The 18,670-nt window shown below is 36.2% G+C and overlaps 1 protein-coding gene across 1 annotated transcript in view; it reads right to left on the bottom strand.

Moving 5' to 3' along the window:
- SLC38A11 (solute carrier family 38 member 11) overlaps nucleotides 1-18,670 on the bottom strand; it is a 59,213-nt gene that overhangs the window by 32,673 nt on the left and 7,870 nt on the right. Inside the window, exons 4-7 of the mRNA XM_077883621.1 lie at nucleotides 15,783-15,917; nucleotides 14,797-14,862; nucleotides 10,013-10,119; nucleotides 7,978-8,057 (exon numbers count right to left, since the gene is read on the bottom strand). Coding sequence (XP_077739747.1) covers nucleotides 7,978-8,057; nucleotides 10,013-10,119; nucleotides 14,797-14,862; nucleotides 15,783-15,917 — 388 coding nt within the window. The remainder of the gene's footprint in view (nucleotides 1-7,977; nucleotides 8,058-10,012; nucleotides 10,120-14,796; nucleotides 14,863-15,782; nucleotides 15,918-18,670) is intronic.

The following is an 18,670-nucleotide window of genomic DNA, read 5'->3' as shown; positions in this document are numbered from 1 at the left end:
TATCATAAATAATAATAATAATAATAAAAAACCTGCAGAAAGGGACGGTGCCATATTGATCTTCACAGACCCAGATCCTACAAAAAGTGACTGACTCAGTAAGCAAATGCTAACAGACTGAATAGACTCTCCCATCTTCTCCTTTTGATGGTGAATTCTGGACCATCTAACAGTCTGGTTGTCCACGCTGGACACCTTGGCATCACCTTCCTCTTCTTCATTTCTACCAGCCTTGTCCTTATACTGTTCAGATGTCTTTTGCCCAGATTCTTGCTAGAGATAGCCTCCTTCCAAGTCTTTGTACCTCCACTATCCTCACCTCTGCTGTAAATGAGTCCTTTGATATGGAGACTGGCTCCGGTTGCTCTCCGGTTGAAGAACCTCCAATGCCCCATTGGCTAAGGAACAAATTCAAATTTCTTACTGCTACACATGAAGCTTTCCTTCCCTATTGGTCTCTGCCAACCTGTCTACCATCATTTCTTTGCACAGTCTTACCAAACTTTCAGCTCACAATCACTAAAGTCTAGTGACTTCCTAAGCACAGAAGCTACACAGGTAGTGGTGATGGGAGAACACGGGTCTGTGGATTAGGAAAGCACCATCTTCAGCAGTTGTTTAAATGAGGTAACATGGAGGGGCACCTGGGTGGCTCAGTGGTTGAGCATCTGCCTTTGGCTCAGGGTGTGATCCCAGAGTCCTGGGATCGAGTCCCACATCGGGCTCACTGCTTCTCCCTCTGCCTATGTCTCTGCCTCTCTTTCTCTCTTTGTCTTTAATGAATAAATAAATAAAATCTAAAAAAAAATGAGATAACATGGAGACATGATTACTATTAAAGTGTGATAAAATATATATATTGAGGAGTAATATAAGGAAAATAAAGTTTTTTTTTTTTTTTAAATAAAGTTTTTGAGAAAATTCTCAAGGGCAGCATTATCATTTTCATAGTTCCCAAACCAATGACAGGATCCCTTTTCTCTAGGTCCTTCCCAGTGTTAGAACCTTGAACTGCTTCTGCCACTATACATATCACATGTCTCGGCCTCACATACTCCTGCCAAAAATAGCTTCCAACATCCCTCCATTTTCCTTTTTGATCCAGTTAATACCAGTACATATTTTCAAGCAACAGGTCATATTCTCTTACCTTGAAATATTATTACCTGCCTGCCCAGGTCGGGCTAACAGTTATTTCTCTGTTTCCAAGGCATTTTCCCATAATTCTATGAATTATTATATTGAAATTATCTTCCAAATGTCTATTCTCCCCATCCGGAAACTATAGGTATCCAAGGTCAGGGACTGTGCTTTCTTCATCTTCATAGCCCAAATACCTAGATGAGTGACTAACCCCAGCTAGACATTTCATAAATGCTTGCTGACCGAAAGAACGGGCTACTCTATTTCTGCTCCTTGGTTGTGAATCTATGCCACAGACCAGTCTGGCTTCTCGCTGGAAATAACAGGCAGGTGGCAAATCTCACTATGGCAGCCATTTATAAAAATCATTGATGAAAAGTGGAATAAGTTCTTAACTCGGAATAGCCTAGACTATTCCTTCAGCTCCACTAACACAGTTGCTGGACTAAACTTCTCTGAGAATATATTGTCTTGCAGCTGTTTTTTCCTATTTGCATGTAGACTCAAGTCAAATGGTGGTCCTATTTGTCGCTTCATGTAGGCAATCTGTCTGGCTAAATGTACCACTAATTCTAACAGTGCTGCAGAACTTGGAGTCAAATGGTATTTTAGCAGATGAGTTAGCTAATTATGTTAGTGAGGAAGTAGGCTTAGGAAAATTATCTTTGACAGGGAATGCTTTTGCCTGAAATTTTTATTGTCTCAGGATAATTATTATTGTCTCATTACTCTGAAATTATGGTCAGTTAATTTCCAAGTTGAATCAACCAAAAGCAGAAGGCTTAAGGGTCCATTCCTTTATTCAACTGGTCATTTTACAGTTTTTTGTTGCAATTCTAATTCTGCTTTAGGCACTGTGCTGAATAATGGATATGCGGTGTGGAAAAAGCAAATGTGATCCTTGTTCTCATGGAGCTTATAATTGTGGGAAAGGCATAAAATACACAAGAAAATGCATAAAATATGAATAAAGATAATTTAACATATAATGTGATTATTTTATTACATGTGTAGATCCCTTCTCACTTTCTATGGAGAAATTTCCAAATATAACCAATTAAAATATTCAGGTTCTAAACATACCTTTGTCTACTACACTCTCAGATAATAATCTCATCTCTGAAAAAAACAGAGCCTACTGGGCATGAACATTCAAAAGTGCTTCACTGGTCTTCAGAATGTATCCATGTTTTACTCTCCATACTTGATCTTATTGTTGCAAGAGGAAGAAGGAGCAACCCAGTTCCTCTGCAAGGATTACTCTATACTATAAATTACAACTTTTCAAGGTCTCCTGGGGGACTTGGGTTCCATCTTTTGGCTTGACCTATACATGTTTAATATCTCCCATGGTAAAAAAAAAAAAGCATTTGTTGGAGATCTTACTGTCTCAAGCCACTATTTTGTCATGTTATTTTCATTCCTTGATGCTCTTAAAAAACAAAAGGAGGTGGATATTTGTTCAATTCACTTCTCTATCATTCACTTGCATTTTAATTCTCTCTAATCTGGTGTCCACCCATATCATGGGATTGTTACTTCAAAAGGCTACCAGTAACCTCCTCTCAGCTGAAGTGGACATCTATAGTAGTATCATGCAGTGACTACTTCCTCTTCTCTTGGCATCATTGCTTTGACTTTTTTAGGACTACCTTTTCCTCTTCTCTCAGTCCATGTGCTTTAGTGGGGCTGACTGTATCCTTAGCATCAAGGGTAAGCATGTAACATAGATATGAGCAAGTTAACATAGGCCATGATGATAGGGTCTGGGATCATCATGAGTCCTCATTAGAGCCAATCAGAACTAATAATGGAAGTGAGTTTGGAAGTAATTTAAAAGAGAAAGCTCATGGACTTGGACTTGAATGGATGGATGTAGACTGATTATGTTACTGTCATCTCATCACAATGAGGGGAGAGCTTTTCAGAAACCATAGCCAAAACATTAAGCAAAGCCAAGAAGTGAAAAAAAGAAAAACTATGTCTGATTTCATTGATTAAACGAAACCCAACCAAATCTAATAACATGAATATTCATGAATTTTAAAGTTATGTGAGATAATAAATTATCTTTTGCTTTAAGTAGTTAGGGTTCTATGGTTGCTATCTTTTGCAACAAAAAGGGCAACAATTTAATCATAAAAAATCAGTGGCTAGTATTTGACAGAATTAAATAATCATTCCCTTTTTCAAATATGCACTATTCCTCTGCTTTTACCTATTTTTTTCTGATCCTTTCTTTAATTCCTTCTAGGTCCTCTTTATGTATAGCATCAAACCATAGAATTTCAGGGTTCGAATGGAAAAGGGGTAAAGGAACTAATACATATTGAGATTCTTGGAGATGGCACATTTTATGTACATAAATGTCTGTTGGAGGTATGGACACACTTTTTGGAATTATGTTTGGAATACAGCGTTAATGGTTAAAATGCTATAAAAAACATGTAGATGAAGAGAAAATAGTTGTAACTTTGGACCTCATGCTATCATTTCCATTCTGAATGTAAAGAATGGAATATTAATGAAGCACAGAATGAAGGTTTTCACAGTGATAATGCCCCCAATTGTAGTTTGAAAAAAGGAAGAACTATCATTGCATTGTGATACTAGCACACTTTCTAGAAAGCAATTAAATTGCCTTGCCACTTCAGTTTTTAAGAAAGCAAAAGGTTAGAAAATACAATAAAAATGAACATTATTTCCAAAGAGCACTGAAAGTCATTGGACTATAACATATTTGAAATCATATCAAAAAGCAGAATTTATGGCCTTATGAGTTATGGAAAAGGAAATTGAATTGTGTGTCTTATTTTTAAAACACAACTACTAAAAAGATGTTTCCATAGTAACAAGGTCAATACCAGTAGCCATCACAAACCTTCCTCTTTTCTGATAGCCGGTTTAAAGTTCTTTTCCAAACACCATTTTAAAAGCCCTATGAAAAAGTACAGCTTTTCTGATCATTCCTCTGAACCAAAAATGAGGAAAAAACACACATGGAGTATTGAATTTCTCATGTTTTATGGATTATAAGCATTCGTGGCTGTCATATTTCAGAAAGAAGCCTGCCTGACTAGCTATTATGCCAACCCTTGAACATGGGATTTGATTAGCCTGATTGTAAATCTGGACAAACAGAAGTTGTTTGCAGTAGTATTCAAACAGAAATAAAAGGCGGCACAGCATTAAAAAAAAACACACACACACACACTTCTTTAACATCTAAATATTGAAAGAGTTAAGTAAATAATCCCTGTTATTAGAAAAATTTCAAAGGCTCAGATGAAGTCTGATAGCACTGCTAGAGGAAGGTTAGAAAGATACAGACCACATGTTGTTTACAACAGAAATAAATAGCTCTTTGGCCATAAAATCAATTCATTTAGCGCCACCAGGAAGTGGCCTCTCCTTCCTCTTTCTTTTGTGTCAAGATACGCTTGCCTCCACGACAGGCATTTGCACCGCCTTATCTTCCCCACTAAATGGGGAGCCCCTTGAGAGCAGAGATATTTTCTCTTGGTTTTCACAATAGTATCTCACACACAGGTTGTAGAACAAAAGGTACCAAAACAGTAAGTGGAGAATAAATCATGAAAACTTACAGCACAACAGGGCCTAGTCGACTTTTAGAAATGCTACACCCGTTTAAATGTGTCCTCATGATTTCAGTCTCTTTCAACCAAGATGCTTGCTCACAACCTCACAACTGTTCAATAATGAATTGGCTCCCAGACCAATTCCCTCCGAATCTCTGCAGGGGGCCCCTGGCATCAGCATTTTTGAAAGCTACTCAGGTGATTCTAATGTGACCCTGGAGAGGAAAATCATTGCTTCAAACTGTCTCCTTGGGACTGAGTTAATGATTAACTTATTTATCTCAGCTTTTAGCTACTTGGGTTTTTCCCCTCAATATGGCCTCATAGTACTCTATTTGCCAAATCTATTAGACCTTTTATTATAACCTAATAATTTATTCTCTAGAATCACTTTTCATAATAAAAGCTCCAACTAAAAATGCTGTCTTACGCAATTAAAAACATTAACCAACAATTATTTATTGTATTCTGCTCGGTATACTTTCTAGCTTTTTGTTGTGTAAGCTCAGCCTTTGAAAGTCAGAGGTGACTACAGTACCAACATAGTAGGTACTAAGTAAATATCAGGAGAATTTACCATATGCTTTTGTTCTTTTATGCTTACCTTTCCTGGGCCTCAAATGCCTTTTATACTTTTATCTATTTGAAAAAATTCAGATTCATCCTAAAATACCCAGATCATATATATATTTTTTTTTTCTTCAAGGAAGCCAGTCCTGATTCAGACAAACTATTAAGCACTCTCTTCTTTGGCATCCCTACTGCTTTTATGCCTCTATTTTGCACTTCTTCTATGGCACTGCCATTTCTTTTTCTTCCTTTTTGTTTTAAAAATAAGTTCATTTTCACCACTTGGTTGTGAACAACCTTCAACAGGTACTGACTTAAGTTTCTCTGCTCTTTTTCTCTGAGGGTGCAGCAAAATAGCAAGAAACAATAGGCATTCGGTGAGCGTTCACTGAATGAAAGAATAAATGGCCACAGTGAAGGGAACTGGATGCGTTTCAAAACTGCTATGGCTAAGGATTGAATTGTGTTCCCTCCAAAAATTCATATATTGAAGCCAAGGCCCCTTTGTGATGGTATCTGGAGATGAGGACTTTGGGAGATAATTAGGTTTAGAGGAGGTCTTGAGGGCAGGGCATTCTTGATGGGATTAGTGTCCAAGTAGAGATACCAGAGAGCTTGCTGTCTCCTCACTGTCTGCCCTGTGAAGACCTAGCAGCAAGGCAGCTTTCTGCAACTAGGAAGAGACCTCTCACCAAAACCGGACCATACTGGCAGCCTCCAGAACTATGAGAAAGTAAATTTCTGTTGTTAAAGACCCCCAGTGTTTAACAGAATTTTGTTTTGGCAGCCCGAGCTACTACAACTATGGACTGGGATTCAGTTACTCGAAGAGAACATTAATATAAACATGATAGATATGTATGCTTTTCTCTTTTATTTCAATCCTTTAAAGAGTAGGTTTTGTTTTTTTTTTCAAAGTAAAGGTTATATCAAATGCAATTAGACTGGATGTTCCATAATTCATTCCAAATAAGTTTATTTTTTATTTTTATTTTTATTTTTATTTTTTTTAATTTTTATTTATTTATGATAGTCACACAGAGAGAGAGAGAGAGAGGCAGAGACACAGGCAGAGGGAGAAGCAGGCTCCATGCACCGGGATCCCGATGTGGGATTTGATCCAGGGTCTCCTGGATCGCGCCCTGGGCCAAAGGCAGGCGCCAAACCGCTGCGCCACCCAGGGATCCCAAGTTTATTTTTTAAAAAAGATTTTATTTATTTATTTACTCAAGAGAGACACAGAGAGAGAGACAGAGACATAGGCAGAGAGACAACAGGCTCCCCACAGGGAGCCGGATGTGGGACTCAATCCCGGGACCCTGGGATGGGGATCCTGCCCTGAGCCTAAGACAGATGCTCAACCATTGAGCCTTCCAGGCACCCCCTTCCAAATAAATTTGAGGCAAATTGTTTGGAATTTTCCTGGTAGACTAAGAAGCCAGACACAAACACATGAAGTTGAAAATGATGCGATCTCACAGAACAGTTAATCGATGGGAAAAAATAAGTTACCTTGGGAACGATGTTATTACAGATAATTATTCAACAGGTTTCCTTTCTTTTCCCCTCGGGGGTAACATTCATTGAAGACCCAGGATGTTCCCTGCACTGGGCTAGACACTGTCACATGTTAATTTTCTTTTGTCCTAAGGTCAATTTAAGCTTATTTCATTCCAGCATTCTCTTGGGACTCTGGGTAATAAACTCCCCAGTCCTTATCGGGAGAATCTATTCTGTAATTGAGGTATATAAATGCCATAGTTTGAACTGGCAGCCTCTGCACTTTGTTTGGTAGATAAGTAACATTTTAAAATTTAAATTTAAAATTTGGGGAACCAGTACTCAGTTGTCAACATTTTATTTGGTCAGATAATAACATCCAAAGCAAATGAATGGCACCAGTTATCACCATCAGTCTATGAATGACAAAGCATTTGAACACAAAATAATCAAATAATATACTTTAGAAGGGAATAAAGGGTGGTTTTCAGAGCGATTACATTTCCTCTAACAGAGAAAACACCATCATATTCTTTGTTCTCATTTCAGATATATTGGTAAAACTTTGTTAAGAACAAATCCATCTCTGGGATAGATATAAAAATTCCCACCATTTACCTTCCCAAGCACTCTACTTCATTCCTATTTCTCACTATTTATTTTATTTTTTCTAAAGATCTTATTTATTTATTCATGAGAGACACAGAGAGAGGCAGAGGCACAGGAAGAGGGAGAAGCGGGCTCCATGCAGGGAGCCTGACGTGGGACTCGATCCTGACGTGGGACTCGATCCTGACGTGGGACTCGATCCTGAGATCTCCAGTCCCCAGGATCACACCCTGGGCTGAAGGTGGCACTAAACTACTGAGCCACTTGGGCTGCCCTATTTCTCACTATTTAAAATCCTTTCCTTACTCTAACTCTTAAGGCTGGCCATTAACATACAAAGTAAACTCAATTTAATCTCAACAGCCACGCAGGGGCCAAATGAAAAATGCCTGTCTACTTAGATGTTTTTATTTTCTCTCATTTTGTCAAATACTGAAGATAAATGGTGCTTCCAGGTACCAAGACTACTTTATACTTCAGCATTTACAATACATCATATGAATATCTATGTGAAGACTATAAATTAGAGACTAACCAATATAGCAACAAAACTTACATGTATGGACCCAATGTGACTACCCTCGCCATCACAATTCCAAGAATCAGAGTTGTTAAAACTGTAGAAAGAAAAGAGATCTGCAAAAGAAAATGTAAAGATATAGTCAGTTTGGAAAAGAGATTAGTGTATTAAAAATATTAGGTGTTTCTCTTTTTACTTGAGTAGAGCTTTATACAGTTTTTGTTTATACAATCCTGTAGTAGTTTTTTCTTACAGACTGGTGTTGCTAAATTTTTATCAGATCATAGTATTATTTTTTCTGTCAAAATAGGGGGACAAGTATCATATATGACTAATCTTGCAATATGACTTTAAATGTTTTTAGTGGCTTACTGCATATAATACAAAACTGATGATTTTAGTTGATATGGGTCAAAGGGAAGGTGCTCTCTTTCAGGTCCTATTTTGGTGTTGACTTGTGCTTTTTTTCTATCTATAATTGCTTCTTCTGCTTCTGTCTTTACCTTACCCTCCCCCTTTAAATATAGGACCTTCCCCCCAAACACACAACCACTCACACACATTTTTGGGGTGCCTCTCCTTTTTCCATTCTGTTCTCTAGCTCTGTTAGTCTATTTTTCCTATTTGATTTTGCCCTTTGGTCTGTGTTTCTAAAGTCTTTGCTTTTTCTTTTCTCTTCTGTCACTATTTCAACTGGCTAAAATACAAACTGGTCTGTGTATATATGCATTTTGTGCACTCATTATTAAATCTGTGCTTCTGCCCTTAATTTTTTAATGGATAAGCACATTTTAGACTTCTTTCTCTAATAAGAAAAACAAAATGTAAAATTGCTTTTATTTCATTTGGTTAACCTTGTTTCCTTGGTTGTTAGTTTTTAACTAGAAATAAGGTTCTGTTATGAGTCCTCTCATCTACCGAGGAACAGGGATTTTTAAGTAACATTCCCAAGGTCACACAGCTTGAAAGTGGCAGAGGGAGAATTCAAATGCAAGCACCCTAACTTCACATCAGGGCTCCTAATCACTCTGGGATTGCTCAATGGGAGACTTATTTAGATATTCCAATAGGACACCTTAAGGGAGACTTTAGGGAAAAATGTTCAGGTAATAATAGGATGGAATATTAGCTTTCTTTTCATGAATGCCTGGCCTTTTGCTCTCAGAGGATAACATTTATGTCTACAACACGTGAAATGGAAGATTGTTGAGTTATTTCAGATAATTCACAAAAAAGTTGCTTTTGATAGACTCTTGTTTTATTAGAGAACAAAGGTAGAGTGGTCAGAAACTTTGGAGTATCTCCACTCTGGCTGACCTGGAAGGACATGGGTAACAGGATCCATAATAAGATCCTTAAGGAAGGACCCATAACTGTGGATACACAGAAAATATCACAGTGAAAAGTAAAATTCACTCAACTTTTAGACTTTCAAATTAGAACATAAAAATATATCACTAACTCTTTTAAAAAAGCTTTTCATCAGAATGCTTGGCATAATGTAAATATAATACCAATAATATTTTGCATAAAATACAAACACTCCTTGAGAGTAAGGAAATAAAAATATGGTTGATAAAGGCTAATCTATGCAGATGAGCCTAAATGGTGAATCAAATAATTATTTGGTTGGTTTCATTAGAAATGCATCATTTCTCTTTAGCAGTAAGAATCATGTACACTGGCCAAATTCTCATGAATTGATCACTGACATATCGACATTTAAATTCACTGGATGAAACACTGTAGTTTACAAAAAAATTTTGAGCCAGTGTAGTGATTCATCCTTACTTCTTAAACTTAGTCTAACATTAAATTGTTTAAACTACTATCCATAAAAAAAGATAGAACATTTTCTTCAGTAAATTAGACTTGGTATAAGTATAGTTCTTTTTATTTTCTAAATTGAAAGTATGGTGCCTGACATCAGATTATGTACCTTAGAAAGAAAGGTAAGAAAGAATCTAAGATAAATACTATAATTAAGAACTTGGCCACATAGATAGTAGTTTGACAAAATTAGTGCAGGTAACAAAGTGCATTTCTGAGCCTTTTTAAAAATGTAAGTTACCTTTCCAAGCTTCGCTATATCTCGATACAAGGACAAAGGCAGCGTAAAGGCAGCAGTAGAAAGCACAATAATGAAGTGGCGACCAATAAACAAGTTTTCAGGGTCAACTAAAACACAATAAATATTATAAAATCTTTAGAGGTGTGAGTTAACACACCAGTGATACAAATAGCCAAATAGTTAAGTGCAAAAATGACTTAAATAACTTTCAATATTATCTAAATGACAAAGATTTTGAGTAAATAAATCTCATAAAACCACGTAAAAATAGAAATGATTCACAAAAATGTAAATACAAAATAACTTAAGGATGAACCTATAGTTCAAATAATCTTATCTTTCAAATAATTTTAATATCCTTCTAATCAGTTTACCTGCTTCTACCCTTCTTTGTCTCCTTAGAGTATACTTTTAACCTAGAAGGTACAGAGATCCTTCCCAAAAGCTAAAAACATGATGTTGCTCTTTGTCTAAAAGTCTCTAATGGCAAATCCCTTCTATAGGAAGTAAGCTACATGAGGAGGAGGCATGTTCTGAGGCTTCTTTTCTTTTTTTTTTTTTTTAACTTTTGTGTCCTAGAGAGACTTGAAAGTGGAGCTTGAAATTTCAAAAATCAAGCTTTAGATAAAAATATTCTATTTCTATACTTTTGTTGAGAAAGAAGTGGTTTCCCTGAAAAAAAGAAGACAGAGGTAAATAGGGAAGTTATCCAGAAGCTCTGCTGAAACCAGTATACACTGCAGACTCTTGGCTATCCCAATGACTTGATAAAATAATTGTGTGTGTGTTGTGGGGGAGGGTAGTGTATGTGCATGTGTGCCTATCATCAAATACAAGTAAAAGTTGTAAACATAAAATAAAACATACTTACAAGGATTTATATATTTTTAAGGCTGTGCTAATCACAGTATTAACTTTGGGAGCTATGTATCTATTCCAAGGAAGATACCAGTGCTTAAATTTTTTAACGCATATTGAGTTCCTTCAGAGATCATATCATTATGTTTCTGAAATGTCCCCAGTGGTACCAAGTCTTTGTTCATTAATTTCTGCAAAGTCTAAAGTTTGTAGAATAAATGTGTGAGTGTGGTTACAAAAAAAGAAAAAAAGAAAGAAAGAAAAATAAAGAAAGAAAAAAAAATATTATGGGGAAAAAGTAAGCAAGATTAATTTTCCCATATGGCTAATAAACTAACTTATAGGAAAGTTCCCAGATGCAATTTCAAAGTGGTATAAATGTCATACACACTGTAATAAAATAAGCATGAATATTTGCTTAACTCAGATATAACTAAACAATCGTCATAAAGTTGTGAATCAAAACACTAAAAAATGGGATCCCTGGGTGGCTCAGTGGTTTAGCGCCTGCCTTTGGCCCAGAGTGTGATCCTGGAGTCCCAGGATCGAGTCCCACATCAGGCTCCCGGCATGGAGCCTGCTTTTCTCTCTGCCTGTGTCTCTGCCTCTCTCTCTCTTTCTCTCTCTGTGTCTTTCATGAATAAGTAAATAAAATCTAAAAGAAAAAAAAAACAAACCCACACTGAAACAGGAAGTTCAAGTTCTAGAAACCTTGAACTCAACTATTTGTATATTTCTGGTGAGCATAATTTGAATTAAATTATTATTATTTTTTGAATTAAATCGTTTGTATATGTGTTTCTGTTTACCCTTTCAAATAATTTGCTTTGCCAATATGTTTGGTAGAAAATATAGATCTAAATGTGAGACAAGATTCCATCAAAATCCTAGAGAAGAACACAGGCAACACCCTTTTTGAACTCGGCCACAGTAACTTCTTGCAAGATACATCCATGAAGGCAAAAGAAACAAAAGCAAAAATGAACTATTGGGACTTCATCAAGATAAGAAGCTTTTGCACAGCAAAGGATACAGTCAACAAAACTAAAAGACAACCTACAGAATGGGAGAAGATATTTGCAAATGACGTATCAGATAAAGGGCTAGTTTCAAAGATCTATAAAGAACTTCTTAAAATCAACACCAAAGAGACAAAGAATCCAATCATGAAATGGGCAAAAGACATGAACAAAAATCTCACAGAAGAAGACATAGACATGGCCAACAAGCACATGAGAAAATGCTCCGCATCACTTGCCATCAAGGAAATACAAATCAAAACCACAATGAGATACCACCTCACACCAGTGAGAATGGGGAAAATTAACAAGGCAGGAAACCACAAATGTTGGAGGGGATGCGGAGAAAAGGGAACCCTCTTACACTGTTGGTGGGAATGTGAACTGGTGCAGCCACTCTGGAAAACTGTGTGGAGGTTCCTCAAAGAGTTAAAAATAGACCTGCCCTACGACCCAGCAATTGCACTGCTGGGGATTTACCCCAAAGATACAGATGCAATGAAACGCCGGGACACCTGCACCCCGATGTTTATAGCAGCAATGGCCACGATAGCCAAACTGTGGTGGAAGGAGCCTCGGTGTCCAACGAAAGATGAGTGGATAAAGAAGATGTGGTTTATGTATACAATGGAATATTACTCAGCTATTAGAAATGACAAATACCCACCATTTGCTTCAACGTGGATGGAACTGGAGGGTATTATGCTGAGTGAAGTCAGTCAATCGGAGAAGGACAAACATTATATGTTCTCATTCATTTGGGGAATATAAATAATAGTGAAAGGGAATATAAGGGAAGGGAGAAGAAATGTGTGGGAAATATCAGAAAGGGAGACAGAACGTAAAGACTGCTAACTCTGAGAAACGAACTAGGGGTGGTAGAAGGGGAGGAGGGTAGGGGGTGGGAGTGAATGGGTGACGGGCACTGGGGGTTATTCTGTATGTTGGTAAATTGAACACCAATAAAAAATAAATTAAAAAAAAATATAGATTTCCTTCACTGGGAAAATTCTAAGTCCTAGAAAAACACTGAAATAGAATGCTATGAATAGCAGAGAGGAGCCTAGTAACAAAGGATCTCTATTACCATAAAGGACATTTTAAAATAAGGATCTGATGATGAGATATATTATTTATGCTGATCTTCTAACAAAAATATACCTGAATAAGCATTTTAAGTGAAAATAAAGTGGGTAGGGGGTTGGGATGACTGGGTGACGGGCACTGAGGGGGGCACTTGATGGGATGAGCGCTGGGTGTTATGCTATATGTTGGCAAATTGAACTCCAATAAAAAGAAATTTTTAAAAAAGTGATAAGATTTTTCTAAATAGATGCTACTTTGAAAAACTGAAACAAAAAAGGAAACAAAAAAAAATCTCATGAATCCTGCAATTAAAAGATAATCACAGTTAACATGTCAATATATTTTTTCTTGTTTTTTTCCCTTAGTTGTTTATGAAAATAGAAATTTTACATAATTAGGTCAACATTTTATATATGGTGTCAAATTCTTTCCATTTTTCCTTAGCATTCTATCCACTCATGTGATCTCCGTTTATGAAAACATGATTTGTAGTTGGGGGCTAGAACAGAAGCTGCTAAGAGCTAACAGTGTCAGGCAAGCCTATTACATGCTAATCACTGTCTGTATTACCTCTGTCGTTTCACACAGTAATTCTATGAAGCAGGTGAAACTCTACTTCCTAATTTAGAGATGAAGAAACTAAAACTCAGAGAGGGCATTAACCTTGTCAAGGTCACACAGCAAGCAAGCATGGGTCTGTGATTTGATGGTCAAGTCTCCTGATTTTCATTCCCACTAAACTCTGTGAAAGAATAGGTGCAATTTCTAGTTTTAGGTTTTGTTTTATTTTGGTTTGTGTGTCTCTAGAAGGAGTGATTCAGGGACTAAGAAGAAAGGTGTTTTTGTATCACTTTCAACACTGATAACAACTATAGGGCAGTTAACTATGAGATGAGGATTGTGTGGCTTGGGTGAGAAGCTCTTCAGAACAAAAAGACTCATGATCTCTAAATTATTCAAATCACCATGATATGGTGAAAGGGTGAACGGAAGTGGTGTGGTGGCACATGTTGAAAAGGTCGGCTTGCAATGTTCGTAAAGGTTTTTCATAATCATGCCAAACCTAACAACCCAAATGTCCTTCCACTGGGTGACAGATAAACTGTTGCACATTCATATGATGGAATACTCCTCAGCAATTAAAAAAAAAAAGAGCAAACTACTGATACACCCCAAAAGTTGGATGGATCTCAAATGCACTATTCTAAATGAAGGATGCCAGACTTGAAAGGCTACATGCTATATGATGCCATTTATTTGGCATTCTGGGAAAAGCAAAACTAGAGAGAAGAATCAGATCAGTGGTTGCCAGAAGCTGGAGATTAGGAAGGGATTGACTATATAGGGAAATAAGGAAAATTTGGGAGGGTGGGTGATGGACTTGTTCTGTATTTTGATTGTGGTTGTGGATATATGACTATATGCATCTGTCAGACTATACATTACAGGACCATACATTAAAAAGAGCTAATTTTATATATTAAATTATACCTTAACCCAAATAATAGAGAAAAAAGTCAGCTTGCTTATTTAAGAAATGGCATAGTAAAAAGCACATGAAAAATGTTACCACATGGAGTTGGTGATATGTAGCATAAGATATTTAGAATACAAAGTAGTCTATGAATAGCAATGATATCCTTTAAACATTTAAATATGAAATACACTATTTATAAAAGTAGAATAATACTTTAGAAGCAGAATGGATCCAGCTATTGCCAGAAATTTGAAGCCATCCAACTCTTTCACTTGCAAATATTTTGCTTGTAAATTATTATGAACTACATTAACTATGAATAATATATAAATACATTGACTCACCTCCTGGGATTCTTTGGAAAACTTTGCTCCAAGTGTCTCCAGTTATTATGTTATAACTTATCATAGCTAAAAATGTAATTATTAAAACAATACAGTCACCAAGGAGCCATCACATGTTTCCTCTTGAACATTTTGATTTTTTGGGATATAACTATTTTTCTTCTCCAAGTTTTTATCTAAATTCTAGTTAGTCAACATACAGTGTAATATTAGTTTCAGGTGTAGAATTTAGGGATTCATCACTTACATACAACATCTGGTGCCCATCACAAGTGCCCTCTTTAACACCCATTAACTGTTTTGAAAGTAGTCAGTTATTCCCAAATAGTAGGCATAATCCTACTTATTTCAAGTATATATTGTAATTACAAATATGTAAAATTTCAAAAATAACTGGACAGCAAATATATGAGAATATAAGTTTCCATTACAAAAACATTTTCACTTCACAATTGATTCTTTCCAGAATAATTTTAAATGAGTTTCCTTAGTCACTTAAAATGTGATTTGTTTTGTTACAAAAGTTCAGTTTCCACATATTTTCAGGAATACATGCATTGCTCATTGTGAGAAACAATAAGAGAAAATTGTGAAGCCTCCCAAATATCCCCTCATTTGAAAAAGTAAGATTTTGGGGAAATATATTCGTAGCCTTCCATGGAGACATAAGGAGCTAATGGTTTGAACAACAGCTGCTGTATTACTTACTGATTTTAAAAATGATGTCAATTCGGTCATTGGTGAATGTTAACAATTTACCTAAGAAGTGCTAGGGGACATGTTCATCATTATGGTATAGCTTTTAAATTGCATGTTGGCCTTGTACATGGCTTCCACAAACCCTTAGATTTAAAAATATATATATATTTCAGCCTTACAAGAAATCTATTATTTCACTTATTCACTTTTAATCTATTAAACCACCTTCTTCAGAAATATTTGTGTGTTTATAAAAGTCATGCTATTCATTTTCACATTCAACTTACCTATAAAAGGGTACAAAAACTGAAGAACAGAGAGGAGGAGATATCCTGGAAAGCCGAAGGTCTTATTGACCAAAGACTGGTAAGTGTCTGTTCCAGAAAGGGCCCCTCCTTTTATCAATAAAACAAGGGAAAAGTCTGTGGCAAAAACAGTGATTAAACAAACATCAGATTACATTTAATACAATTTTTTTTTGTATTTTGATTTAAAGAAAAATAAACTTTGAAGGGTTTAATGCTACAATAAATTGGCATGGCAAGGCTTACTTTCTTTTCATAAAACATTACCTTTCATGAAACAGTACTGTTTCCAGTTATATATTTTTCAATTCAGATGCAAATACACTTAATGTATCTGTGCAATGAACTGAAGAGGGTGCGCAGACTAGAGTCAAAGCATCAGTTTCCCATTTTACTTTCCTAACCTAACCAGTGTAACGACCATTAACAGGATGCAGCTCAGCTGTCCAAGCAGCAGAATGTAGGTAATCAAATATTTCATAGACATTCAATGTGTGAAAACCAAGAATGAAAAATGATGAAGCAATCAGAAAAAAGTACATTGAGGAGAATCAGATCATTTGTTTTATAACAAAGTAGAACTAGTAACTTTGTATTATGGTTAAGAGACAACTCCAAGAATTTTTTTAACTTACATTTTAAAGACTCAAGCTCTAATTTTACAGTTGGAATTGAAGACACAAATATACATAAATTATATAATTAAAAGTTAATCTCTCCCTTTTTTTTTTCACTTAACTCAATGTTTTTTGAGCACTTAATGAATGACACTGAAGTTGTACTGGGTACACAGCTATGCACAGAGAGTGATTCTTATTTTTTCTCTTCTCTCGCTCATGCTTCCACCACAGTTGATTTTTTACTCCTTTAAATAATTTGGAGATGCATTCAAATACAAAGAAGAAAACAGAAATCATTGCATTATGCTTTCCACCTTGATTCCTCCCACATCACTGAATCTTCTTTGAACAAATTCACCAATGAGCTCCAAGTTGATAAATCCAATTGATACCTCCTAAATCTTAATCTCACAAACATTTTATCTTGGAGATCACATAGACATCTTCATTTTAAATGTCCAAATTCTAATTTACATAAATATGTAAATTCAGGAACCTGGTTCTCCAACTATATTTTTCCAAACTGCGAGTAGTACCAACAGAAATTTGAGCATCACCCTAGATTTCTCATTATCCATCACCTGCTACATTCTTTCAGTCACCAAATCCATTAACTATTGCATTATAAATTATTCATTGGTATCCCCTCATTTCTAATCTCTAATCTACTTTATTTTAGGGTTTTAACTTGTTTAAGCTTCGCAACAAGTCTAAGTGAAATTATTACCTCAAGTCTCCCTTTAATAGATGAGAAAAGTGAGTCACAGAAGGTTAAACAAATAGCTGAACTTAACAGAGCTAGAAGGGAAGAGTTGGGACTCAGATCCTGGTTGTCTGGCTCCAAAATCCATGTACTTAACTTTCAACTCTGTTGCCAGTAACCGTTGACATTAGCCAATGGTTTAACCTGTTAAAGTCTCAATTTCCTTCTCCATAAAATTAGAACATGAATACCTACTTCATGGAGTTGGAAGGATTAAGTGCAGTGGTTGCATCATGCTCAGCACCAAACCAGTCCTCAGGAAGTGGTAATGATTATCATTACGTGGGAGCCTTCATAAATGCCTCTGTAAACCTCTGACTTCCTCTCTTTCCACTTAGAAACATCAACCCTATGCTTTAGCAGATGGAATCACTCACACAATTCTCTTTTGCATCTCCACATTTCCATCTGCTTAGAGTACCCTTCCATTTTCTTTGCTCACTCATAAACTGTCAGTGGAGGTGTCTCTTAACCCCAAAATATGCCTTCTCTTTTGAAACTAGGTTAAATGCCAATATCCCTCTCATCTTGCACATATTTTTATTATGGTATTTTCCATAAAGTATTATAATTCTGTTTTTGTCTGCCTGACACTACATTGTGAGCTTCATACAGGCAGGAATAATGTTCTTCATTCATATAATGACAGCAGTGTCACTAAATATTTGTTGAATGAATCAATATAGCAGGATTGCTAGACGTCTACATATCTGATTAAAATTTAACATGATAAATGGCCTAGTAAGTATATTTTTAAAATACTTTGCAAGCACAAAGAACATGGCAATTAATTATATTGCCTTTTTTAAAACCACGACGAGCTTCACAGAGGAGTTAGGTAGGCCTTGGACATAGGATTTCACCAGGTAGAGAAGAAAAGGAATGTCAAGTAGGGAGACTACCCAAGGGAAGGCAGCATGAAGCACATTCTACTGGGCATGGAATAGTCCAGAAGGCTAAAAGATATCTTCAACACATAGTAATGTTGGTGACAATGTGATAAAGAGGCTAGATTAGTTGGAGATAAAACTAAAACTTCACACTGTGGCTGAGCTATGAAGGAATTGGAATGCAATAATTTTTTTTTCTATTGTCATTATACAGTCTTAGAATGCCTTGATTGGAAACCTGAGAGAGACCAAAATGAGGTTTTGTTTTGTTTTTAAAGATAGAGAGAAAGAGGCAGAGACACAGGCAGAGGGAGAAGCAGGCTCCCTGTGGGGAACCTGATGTGGGACTTGATCCTGGGACTCCAGGATCATGTTGAAGGCAGATGCTCAATCACTGAGCCACCCAGGTGTCCCCCAAACTGAGGTTTTATGAAGGTAGTTCTTCAGCAATATGGAAGACTCATCAGGAAATGGACAGATGCTAAAGGCAGGAAAACTCAACAGCAACTTATTGACCAAGGAAGATGAATGAGGACCTCAGTCACAGAGAGTAGGTGATCAGTTTCATAGATGTTGTGAAGTTTTGATGAAGAACTA

Source organism: Canis aureus, chromosome 34 (genome assembly GCF_053574225.1).
Source record: "Canis aureus isolate CA01 chromosome 34, VMU_Caureus_v.1.0, whole genome shotgun sequence".
NCBI classification, from domain to species: domain Eukaryota; kingdom Metazoa; phylum Chordata; class Mammalia; order Carnivora; family Canidae; genus Canis; species Canis aureus.
The sequence above is the reverse complement of the archived record's forward strand: the minus strand, read 5'-3'. Positions and strand labels throughout refer to the sequence as shown.